General features: G+C 45.2%; 1 protein-coding gene across 1 annotated transcript in view; it reads left to right on the plus strand.

Moving 5' to 3' along the window:
• Positions 1-1,208: 1,208 nt before the first annotated feature.
• The window catches only part of LOC123508262 (neprilysin-1-like), an 86,156-nt gene continuing 74,886 nt past the window's right edge, over positions 1,209-12,478 (plus strand). Inside the window, exon 1 of the mRNA XM_045261834.1 lies at positions 1,209-1,729. Coding sequence (XP_045117769.1) covers positions 1,288-1,729 — 442 coding nt within the window. The 5' untranslated portion in view covers positions 1,209-1,287. The remainder of the gene's footprint in view (positions 1,730-12,478) is intronic.

Raw genomic sequence — 12,478 nt, forward strand, 5'->3', positions numbered from 1 at the left:
CCTTTGTGTTTAGGTGACTCGAAGAAAACTTCACATTCCTGCTCACCTGCCTGGCGATCCTCGTGAGACTTCGGACTTTTACTTTGACATATATATCTTTTCTATTTAGTTGTATATCGTATTTTTATTTCTCTCTGTGTGACTTTTTATTTCATTTATCATTTCTTTTTTTTTTATTTTACTCTCTCCTTCCATTTTCTTTCATTTCGCATTTTGTTTTTGTTTTGCTTTTGTTTTGTTTTTATTTTTGCTTTTGCTTCGTGTGTCGCCCTTTACGTCGTTTCGTCATGTTTTGCAGCGCAGGTGGTAAAGTTGCAAGTTGTACTGGACTTGAAAAAAAAAAAAAGTTAGGGCTTGACAATTCCTCTCCCTTTCCTCCTCCCCTCTCCGAAAAAAAAAGAATCTGAGGAAAACACAGAAGTAAATGAAATAAAAATTCGTCACATCATTTTACGCAAGGTGAACGAAAACTGTTGTTATTGTTGTGGGCGTGACCATGAAGGCTGTGTGCTATGCTGTCCACTCCATCTCGCCGAGTTTGTTATGAGTGTAATAATGCTTATCAGACAACAGCATCCTATTTGTGTGTGTGTGTGTGTGTGTGTGTGTGTGTGTGTGTGTGTGTGTGTGTGTGTGTGCGCGCAGGCTAAATTGTTCAGAATCCAGGAAAGAAAGTCTCTTTTGGACTTGGTAACGTTACAAACTCTGCATGAACAAAAGACGAACGCTTGAGCAAGAACTCACGAACGCGCGCTCATACAGATTAAACCAAATTTGGTCAGCTACGGAATTTGGCAATCATACATAGAGAAGTGATCTCAAGAAACACACACACACACACACACACACACACACACACACACACACACACACACACACACACACAAACAAACAAACAAACAAACAAACACACACACACACACACACACACACACACACACACACACAACACACACACACACACACACACACACACACACACACACACACACACACACACACACACACACACACACACACATACACACACACGTTCATTTTCAAGAGGTAAGGTAATTTCTCGTTTATGGTAAAGAGTTTTTTTGTATGAATGTTAAAGATAAGTTTGCAGTGTGTGTGTGTGTGTGTGTGTGTGTGTGTGTGTGTGTGTGTGTGTGTGTGTGTGTGTGTGTGCGCGCGGCTTGGCGTGGAAGCAGGCGGGCGGGGCGAGGGCGAGAGAGACTTGTCAGTGGTGAGTTAGCCACCGTGGTGTTCGGACAGCCGCCTCCTCCATGCGCTGACCTGGTCATGCTGCACCAGGCCGACACTCACAAGAACGGCTTCGTGCCGGGGGGGAACAAGACAGACACCAAGACCTCCTGCGACAACCGTCCGGGCGAGCTGTTGCCTCTCAACAAAGCCAGCGGCGGCAAGGGGGACGACAAACATGACGACGGGGACGTGCGAGTGACTATTCACGAAAATCCTCTGGAGGAGGCCGCCGGCGACTGGGACAACAGCAGCAACCCTCAACAGCAGGAGCTGGAACCCCTGCAGCAACAACAACAGCAGCAGCCTCAGACACAAGTGCAGCAACAACAACAGCAACAGCAGCAACAGCAAGAACATGTGCCGTGGATAGGCTGGCGAAGGTCCCGCGCGGAGAAAAGCCTCCTGGGGCTGGTGGTGCTTCTAGTCTTCGCGGTGCTGGGCCTCTTGCTGCTGCTGCTGCTGCGGCCCCCCTACACAGGTGGGTGCTTCCTTCATTGTGGCTCAACCCTTCCTATACCCTCCCCCTTCCCTCTTATCTTACAGGTGCGTGCAGCTCCACACTCTCGCTCCTGCCTCGCACCCATGCCTTCTATTCCCATTCTTCACAGGCGTATTTTGCCTCACATTTTCTTCTTAGTTCCTGCTTGTCCCTGGTTGACTAGTCATGTCTATTTCTTGCATGCTTCTCTTCTTCCCACAAGAGAGTCATGCCTAGTCCTCACTTCCTTCTCGCACAGATGGGTTATGCATGTTCCCCAGACCCATTACTTAACAGGCGTTGTGTCCTGCATGATACCAAGGCGCTCTTGACTTTCTCGAGAGAGAGGACGTGAGACCAGTTTCCACTGCCACCAGTGCAGGTGGCTGGCTGGGGTGCTGCGAAGCGCAGGTCGCCACCTCTGATGTGTCATTGTGTGAAGCAGTGGAAGGCCACCATCCTTTCCACACAACATGGTGGATGTAGCATGTGAGGCATGCTGGGTGGCACACTTGTAGAGGTACCATTAATACAATTTAGTATGCAAAATCATCGCTTGCTCAAGGCCTCGGGGTCCACGCTGTCGCCGCTGTCACATGCGTAAATCGCGTCGCAGCAACAGCCGCTACTTACCACTGGCTACCAAACAGTCTCGTCGACTTCTCGGATGTGCACGCCACCGTCACGAAGGAATGGAGACAAGCACACCCTCGGTAGGCTCCGTGAAAGCAACGTCGCTTGTGAGGGTCTCCTGCTGATGAACAGGTGATGCCTAGTGGTCAGCTGGGACCCCGTGCCGCCCACCGCGCGTCCCACCGCCTGCCCAGTTTGCGTCACAGAAAGGGACATCGGTGGACCTGAACGCGCGCCCATAGACTGCTAAATACAAGACCGCGTTTCTAGCCTAAGCGTCGCTATTTCTCTTTATATCACTTGTCTGCTGTATCAGAATTGAGATCTGCATAGCCACATTAGAACATCACTTGCTGAAGACAAAGAAACAGTGTACACATACTGAGGTTGAGCCACTGCAAATTAAAACAACACTGAAATCCCCACGGTATCTCCGGCAGCTCCTGACAGAATATTTTTAAGGGAGGCAACAGATCTGAATTAAATATAACGAGAAGAAAATCCTGGATCCCAATAAACATCACATTCGTCTCAAAATTAGTGATAAGGTGTGTGTGTGTGTGTGTGTGTGTGTGTGTGTGTGTGTGTGAGAGAGAGAGAGAGAGAGAGAGAGAGAGAGAGAGAAAAAAAAAACTTGATGTGTGAGGTGATAGATGTGTCAGTGAACGACTGTGTATCTGAAAACTGGCCAAACCCTCTTCTTCAGACTAGGCCGCTTCGGATTCACTTTAGCCTTTCTATGTCTCCATGGGCAGGGAAGATGTAGGGGTGACGACACCCAGCAAGGCGTGGCGCGTGGCCAGCCATCCTTCACCCGCCGATAAGTCAACCTGTATCAGTCTAATTGGCAAAAAGAATTACCCATGCCAGGAATCCTTAGCCCAGCCATTAGTTTTTCAGGCCGCTGCTGATGTGTAGGGAGAAAGAGAGAGAGGCCTCGCACTGCGTACTGTTTGTAGGCTGATAAGACGCTCAGGCGCAAAAAATTGCTAAATAAGATTCTTAGGGTTAGTAAACAGGATAGAACTAGAAATAACAGGTTCAGTCATGACAGATTTGGGTGAAAGATACAAACAAAATGGTTCCCCAATAGTGTGGTGGATAACTGAAATAATCTCAGTAGTGTCATTCCTGAGTCTAACTTTAAAACTTTGATAGAAAAATGACCATAATTATGGGTTGGGATGATATACATATGGATACAAATGGGTATGTTATATAGTGAGACTATCATGTATAAATCTTACGGCTTCTTGCAGTTTTCCCTATGTTCCTGTTTTCTTATGAAAAAAAGAATAAAAAACACCTTTAGTTTGTGTTTGTTTTCATGTACACTGGCTTAGTGGCGAGACATTTGTAATTTATCTTTCTCGAGTGATTGTGTGTGCTCACACAGGCGAGCACAAATTCATCCTCAGACGCTTCGGAGTTTCATCTCAAATATTCTTGACAGGCTCTAGTGAAAGTTCTCTTTTGGGGGATATTCTGGGATTGTTTTTCATGAGTTTTAGTGACATAACTAGAGTTCTGCGTCATTAATGAAAACCGAAAAACAAGTGAGAGGTCGAGCATCTTTGTGTTTTTTACCAGTAATCCTGATGAGAGAACAATGCGTTTCTGAGCACAAACTTGGGGATTAGGGTAGCACAGTGATTAAGACTACACAGACGCGATGAGGGTTGAAATTTACTAACATGTGTGTGAGGAGCGACATACGCTAGGAGAAGACGAGGTTGTGGCGTTGAGAATGGTGCTACCCCAGCCCCCAGGCCCTCCACGCCAGCAGGCTAAGCAGGAAGATACAATAATAGTAATACTCCTTGATCTCTCCTGCGCTTGCTCAAGGTAGTGCCTCTGCTGATACCACCACCACCACCACCACCACCACCACATCTAATATCATCACTATTAACACTTTATATCTAGCGCCAGATGGTCTCTCTCTCTCTCTCTCTCTCTCTCTCTCTCTCTCTCTCTCTCTCTCTCTCTCTCTCTCTCTCGTCGCAGTACCCAGCCTTAATATGGAGACATGAAGTTAATGCCTTATCTCCTCTTCTCCTTTTTCTTCCTTATGGATCTCGCAAGTAATTACTTTCTGCAATGATGTAAAAGACCATTTATTCAAGGCTTACCTCGGGGTCGCTCATCTCGCCATTTATCTTCCTTTGCTTACTAAGGAACCTGGTGCGGGGGGTGAGGAGGAGGAAAAGGAGGAAAAAATAAGGGAGAGAGAGAGAGAGAGAGAGAGAGAGAGAGAGAGAGAGAGAGAGAGAGAGAGAGAGAGAGAGTGGAGAGTGTTTTTGTTTTTCTGATAGTTACCTAGGAACACCTATGCAACCCAACTGTACTAATTTAGCGTGAAAAAGAGTTAAACGATTCATATTCATCTCTCTCTCTCTCTCTCTTTCTCATGGTTTTCTCATTTCATTACTTGTTCTTTGTTTGAGGTTGTATTGAATAAAATAATCTCTCTCTCTCTCTCTCTCTCTCTCTCTCTGGTTTCCTCATTTTATTACTTATTCTTTGTTAGGGGTTGTACTGAATAAAATAATCTATCTGTCTGTCTGTCTGTCTGTCTGTCTGTCTCTCTCTCTCTCTCTCTCTCTCTCTCTCTCTCTCTCTCTCTCTCTCTCTCTCTCTCTCTCTCTCTCTCTCTCTCTCACACATAACACATAACAATACCATCTCGAGTCTCACGCTCCAGTGGGTCAGGGCCCGAGGACTTCCTGGCTCGAGCTTCGCCATCCTCGCAAAAGTTTATCGTTTTTACGGAATTTTGAGCTTTCGTCCATTTTTGTTTTGTAATTTTCTCCCTTTTTCCCGTCGCTCCCGCAGTCTCTCTCTCTCTCTCTCTCTCTCTCTCTCTCTCTCTCTCTCTCTCTCTCTCTCTCTCTCTCTTATATTTTCGTTGATTAATTTTATTTATTTCTTTATTTTATTTTGTTTTATTCATTTATTATTTGTTGCGTTGGTGATAGGAATAGTTATAGTAGTAGTATTATTATTATTGTAACTATTATTGTAACTATTACTATTATTTATTATTATTATTATTATTATTATTATCATTATTATTATTATTATTATGATGATGATTATTATTGTTATATTTGTTATGTAAGAGGGGAAACTGGCCATAGGCAACTAAAGAAAAAAAATAAATAAATAAAGGCCCACTTAATCGCCAGTCCCCTTGCAGGTCAAAGAGGTCAGCAAAAGTAAAGGAACTAATGTGTTGAAACCTCCTTCTTCAAACTTGTTAAGTCGTAGTGAGATGGAAACACAAGAGCAGGTAGGGAATTCCAGAGTTTTTTTTGTTTTTTTTTAATGTTATGTCTTACAGCTCCTGTAAGTCTACTTGAAGAGTATGGGAAGTGCTGTCCAGCTTCCACCCATTACAAGAGAAAAGTATGAACGATTGAGAGCACTGGCTAACTCTTACATTAGAGAATTGTCAATATTATTATTATCATTATTATTATTATTATTATTATTATTATTATTATTATTATTATTATTATTATTATCATTATTATTATTATTTTTATCATCATTATCATTATTATTATTTTTTCAATATTATTAATTTTTCATTATCATTATTATTATTATTATTATTATTATTATTATTATTATTATTATCATCATTATTATTATTATTATTATATCATCATCATCATCATCATCATCATCATCATCATCATCGTTAATCCATGGTTGTTAGGATGCCGTATCCCACTTATTACGCGCTAATTCATATATTTGTTTTATTTCTATGTTCGTATTGTCCTTTCCTTAGCTTCTTTTATGTATTTCTTCCTTCTTCTCTTATCATTTTTTCTTTCCCACAGCAATCTTTGACCTTTTCATCATTGCTTTCTTTTCTTTGGTTCTTCTATTCCTATTCTCCTCCTCCTCCTCCTCCTCCTCTTCCTCCTCCTCCTCCTCCCCCTCCCCCTCAGTACCTTCTTATTCCTCTTATTCTTCTCCTTCCTCTTCCTTTCTTGGGCCCACATTGAGAAACGCTTTCTTCTCTTATCACCACTATTTCCAAAGGCCACAGAGATGATAAGCCGGGTTTTCAAGAGTTTTCCTCCAGTCCCTAATGTAAAAAATCTTCTTACTCTGTCATTACAACCATAAAAACACCTTAAAACCCCTTCTAACTTCAACTGGAGCCTTTTGAATGTAATGGAGGTGGGGCGCAGCACTGTTTGAAAATAAATGCTTTAGTTTTATTCTTCCTGTTCCTTTTTTCCTGTCCTCCTCCTCCTCCTCCCCCTCCTCCTCCTCCTCCTCCTCCTCCTCCTCCTCCCACGAGGCAAAACACTTTTTCTTTAATAGAATTGTTGACATTTGGAATACGCTTCCTTCAGAAATTGTAAACAGTACTTCTGTTGCATCATTAAAAAATAGAATTGATGAATATTTAAAAAAAATAACTCTCAACAAGCTCTCTTCTTGTCCGAATAATTAAACATGATATTATTGTTATGATAATTTTATGTATCTTTTTTCCATCCAAATAGATATGTAGAGTTCACCGTAGGGTGAATAGTAGAATCTCCTTTCATCTTTTCCTGTAAAAATTTAATGTCAGTTTTTTCATACTACATAGTACTTTTCCCAACTATTTTCCATGCCAGCGAAAGCTGGAGGAAGTGGTGGGTAGGGAGAAGCCTTTTCCTCTACTGTCTTGTCTCTCTTCTCTGTAGCTAGTTAGAAGTAGTTACCAAACAGCCTCGAAAGGACCAAGAGGTCTGTTGCTGTTTGGCTTTCCTTTGTATTCCTCCTCCTCCTCCTTAGTACACACGCAAAACATTTAAGTACAGGTGAAGGAAGATGATGAAAGGGTTGCACTATTCAATACTCTCATTTGCACTCTCATCTCCCTCTCCCTTACTCTCCCTCACTCTCCTTCCCTGTCGTTCCCCTCCACCTCTACCTCCACCATCTCCTTCCACATGTGCCCACTAGAAGCTCCACATGACAGTCACCGCTCACCAGTCACAACCACCCACCGCCACCCACCACACGCACCCCGCCCACGCCTCTGGGTCACCACAATTTGCAGATTATATAAGGAGAAAAAAATAACGTGATTACCTTTCCAAAATGAGCGTGAGTGAGTGTGTCACATTTTACTTTTTGCTTTTGTTTTTATATCTTTAAAAGAGGAGGAGGAGGAGGAGGAGATGGAGGAAGGAGGGAGAAGGGAGGTGGGAGGAGGAGAAGAGAGCTGACCTTTCGTGAGAGGTGATTGTTATGTGCTTGTATGATTATGCAGTAAACACCCTCCTCCTCCTCCTCCTCCTCCTCCTCCTCCTCCTCCTCCTCCTTCTCCCCCTCCTCCTCCTCCTTCTCCCCCTCCTCCTCCTCCTTCTCCTCCTATAAGTAGTAACAATGTTAGTTTCTTGTCTTTTTTTTCTTGTCTGCTCATTTTGTAAAGAGTGATGGGTGGGGAGGAGCCTTCATTTCTGCTATCGTTTTCTCTAATGTAATTCCTACGAACAGCCTCATATGGAACAACAAATCTGCTGCTGAATGTTCTTCCTTTGTGTTCTTGCTTCTTCTTCCTCTTCAAGTGTCATTATTCGGCATGGCGAGGGGAAGTGGTGGTGGTGGTGATGGTGGTGCTTACCGAGATGTTATCGTGGTGGTGGTGGTGGTGGTGATTGTGATGATAGTTAAGATTATGGTTGGTTAGCTAGTTCGGGTGTTCTGTTGTTGTTCTTGTTGTTATTGTTGGTGTTGGTGTTGGTAATGGTGGTGGTGGTACTGCTGATGGTAGTCGTGATAGTAGTGGTGGTGGTATTGTAGTTATTATGGTTGTAATGTTAGTGATAGTGGTGACAATGGAATGGTGGTGGTGGTGGTGGTGACAAGGTGTATAATGCCCATAGAGAGAGACGCAGGGAGGGGCTTGCGGCATCTTGTAGTCGGGGCACGAAGGACAGGCGTAGTTATATGCATACCACTCATTAGGGACTACGCACACACACACACACACACACACACACACACACACACACACACACACACACACACACACACACACACACACACACACACACACACACACACACACACAGCTTAGTGTAGTGGTTCGCTCACTCGGCTCACAACCAAGAAGGCTCAGGTTCGAGTCCCGGGTGCGGCGAGGCAAATGGGCAAACCTCTTAATGTGTAGCTTCTGTTCACCTAGTAGTAAATAGGTACGGGATGTAACTCGAGGGGTTGTGGCCTCGCTTTCCCTATATGTGGAGTGTGTTGTGGTCTCAGTCCTACCCGAAGATCGGTCTATGAACTCTGAGTTCGCTCCGTAATTGGAAAGGCTGGCTGGGTGACCAGTAGACGACCGTGGTGAATTACACACACACACACACACACACACACACACACACACACACACACACACACACACACACACACACACACACACACACACACACACACTGGCACATCAAGTTGCTACGTGTGAATACAATTGTTATCTGCCACGCATACACATACATCAGGAGTGAAGGAGGCGAGGAGGAGTGCTGGAGGGAATGAGGAAGCACGTGTGGGGAGTATTCTGGGACACTTGCTGAGGAAGTTTTACGGGCGACATGGAAGGGCAGTAAGACAGGAGACAGGGCTGTAATGAGGGCAGTAATCAAGGTTAATTTTTCACTACCAGAAGTACACCTCATCACCGTGTCAGCTGCTACACGCTACCATCACCACCATTACCACCACCATCACGACGCGAGTACAAATAGCTCGTCCGGCTATGATGTGTTGATGCATATGTGGCATGTCTGAAAAATCTACATGAAAAAAGAATACTCGTTCATATATTTTTTTTCTCGACGAAATTTGTGGAGTTTTCTTTATATTTTCACCTCAAAATTTTATGCCGGAAAAAATCGTGAGGGTTAAAAACTCCCCAGCGAGTCTTTTGTTACCTGGCACCTAGTTAGTCAGAGCGGCGCTTGTTATGTTCCTTCCTTTATACAGTACACGGAAGGGAAGTCGTCAGGTTTTCGCTGATACAGAGAATATGGAGTGCCCGTATTACACAAAGCCACTATGTGTGTGTGTGTGTGTGTGTGTGTGTGTGTGTGTGTGTGTGTGTGTGTGTGTGTGTGTGTGTGTGTGTGTGTGTGTGTGTGTGTGTGTGTGTGTGTGTGTGTGTGTGTGACAGAAAGGATACGTATTTCAGTGACTGACGCCAGCGCTGTCTGTCCTCTTCAATCTGTCCCTTTAGCTTCATCTTTCGTCATGTGTTATGCATTACTATTATCTTACACACCTACACACACACACACACACACACACACACACACACACACACACACACACACACTCTCTCTCTCTCTCTCTCTCTCTCTCTCTCTCTCTCTCTCTCTCTCTCTCTCTCTCTCTCTCTCTCTCTCTCTCTCTCTCTCTCTCTCTCTCTCTCTCTCTCTCTCTCTCTCTCTCTCTCTCTCTCTCTCTCTCTCTCTCTCTCTCTCTCTCTCTCTCTCTCTCCTTTCCCATACATGTAACATACTGTCCCTCCATTTCTGTTTCTGTCCCTCCTTTCATCGGCTCCCTCTACCCAAGCTTTGTCTTTTCCCTTCCCCTTCCCTCTCCGTTCCCCTTTTACTTTCCTCCTGACTTTCTATATCCTGTTCTGTTTTTGTTTTTTCCTGTCGACCTTTGTTCCCTGCCTCACTGTGTTCTAACTTGTTTCCCTCCTCGCCCTCCCTTACTCTCCCTTTCCCTCCTTCCTCCCTCTTCGTCCTCTCTCTCTCCTTCACCTGCCTCGTACCCTCCAACAGGTGATAAAGTCCACATGTAAACATTTTCTTTCTCTTTTCTCTAGCTCTTCTAACTCCCCCCCCCATTCTCCTCCCCTCTCTCTCTCTCTCTCTCTCTCTCTCTCTCTCTCTCTCTCTCTCTCTCTGTGCCATGCGTGTCAAGGTGATACTTCCTGAGCTTGGAACGATTGGTCTACACACACACACACACACACACACACACACACACACACACACACACACACACACACACACACACACACACACACACACACACACAGTTCGCAAACTCAGTAGCATGTAGTGTCCTTGCCCGTCACTTGGCAGGCCGTGGTTAGCGCCCCTCTTAGATTGTCGAGGTCTTTAGTCAGCAATGTGCAATTATCGTTCTAGCTGAGGAAGAACATGAGGTGTGCTAGAAGTGAAGTGCTTTGCTATCATCTTCAGATTGTTTTATATGAGGTTCTAAGCCCTATGCGAGAGAGTTATAGTAGGTGATCACGAGGCCGCTACGTAATCCTCAAGGCTGTGAGTAAATTACACACACACACACACACACACACACACACACACACACACACACACACACACACACACACACATACACACAAGATCAAAATGAACACCGTCAGCTCTTTATTTTATTCTTTCCTCCTCTTCCTCTTTCTCTTTCTCTTCCTCTTCCCCGCCGTCTTCCTTCACCACCTCTTTCTCTGCTGTGCCGCGTTCTGCTGTGAAGGAGACTGTTGACTCCTTCAGGTTCTTCCGCCGTCGGAGGAGAAATAAATGAGAAAGAAACGACCACTAATGACAGGCGGAGAAAGGGGGTGGTGTTAGATGGCTGCCGCCACCACCGCCTCGCTGACCTTGCCTTCCCTGGCCTTTAAGCGGGGCACGCGAGCTTCATCTAGGTCACACCCCTCGAGGATTTTACCTCTCTCTTCTTTGCTCCTCCTTCTGCTCCTCTTTCTCTGTTTCATCGTTCTCCTTTCCTTCTCTTTCTCCCTTTCATTCTCCCTGCATTTCCTTTCTGGCAAACACGGATTCATGGCATATAAGAGTTCCGTTTTCTTCGAGGATCAAGGAGGGACTGATGCAGACTCACGCCGGAGCTCTTGAGGCTCCTTCCTGCTTGGGGTAGGTTGCATGTTCCCCGTTAAAGCCATGAAGGTGTGGGCGGCGGAGGCGGTGTGTTGAAGGTGTTGGTGGGGAATTCGAGATTTTTGTGTTGCTTGTTGTGGTGGTGGCCGTGAGGAGCTTCTGGATAGCGAGAGGTGGTGATGTTATGACGAGGTGTTTTTCATCAAGTTATGCATATTGTAACAGGGGGGTAAATGACTGTCTTATTGGACATTACCATACTTGATACTAGGGCATGATCCTACTTTCTTGCTCTTAGTGCTGCTAGCAGTGTGCATTTCTTTACTTTAATTCCGTTTATTTATATACTCAAGTTCGTTGTTGCCTTCATCATCATGAGCAAGAGTCTTCATCACCACGCACTCACCGAGCCAACAAGACTAATAGCTCGGATGTAAACACAATATTAATGAACCAAGACTTGCCTCCCCCCCCACTGACCCTCCACACCACCACTACCACCGCCACCACCCTGCCACCTTGCACTACCTTGTGATCGGGATCGGTTTTCCAGCAGTTTGGCATTACAGACGCGACGCTCAACGCTTCGTGCCCTTGACGAATGAGGCGAGGCAAGGCGGCGACCTTGGAACACGAGACTATAGAGACGTGACTAGTAAGCATCCCCTATTTCTCTCTCTCTCTCTCTCTCTCTCTCTCTCTCTCTCTCTCTCTCTCTGTATTGAGTTTGCTATGATTGCTAAAGTTTCTGTCCGGAAAATGGCATCGTGAACTCTTCCAATGACTTTCAAATTGTTTATGGTGAAGTGCTCGTGTGTGTGTGTGTGTGTGTGTGTATGTGTGTGTGTGTATGTGTGTGTGTGTGTCCCCGTGCTGGGAAAAGTGATTTCGTTGGGTGAATTAATATACAAACGCACGTTGTTTTTATTGAATTGAAATCAGAGGAATTTATTTTGTGGGCTGGGCGGAGGCGAAGGCTTAGGGGATCAGGATGGCGTTGTAATGGGGGCTTGCTGATGGTGTTGTGATGGTGGTGGGGGGTCGTGGTGGGGATGGGGAAGGAGTCATAATGGGGTTGAGGTGCTGGGTAATGGGCTGTTTGGGGTAGGAAGTGGTGGCTTCCGCAATGATCCTGGTTGTTTGCGAATGCTGTTGTGGCGACGTTGTGGCGTGGGGCGTGTTGTGTGGGGTATAAGAGTGGCGTTGTTGAGGCCATGCTGAAGGTAGG

Source organism: Portunus trituberculatus, chromosome 24 (genome assembly GCF_017591435.1).
Source record: "Portunus trituberculatus isolate SZX2019 chromosome 24, ASM1759143v1, whole genome shotgun sequence".
Taxonomy (NCBI): Eukaryota; Metazoa; Arthropoda; class Malacostraca; order Decapoda; family Portunidae; genus Portunus; species Portunus trituberculatus.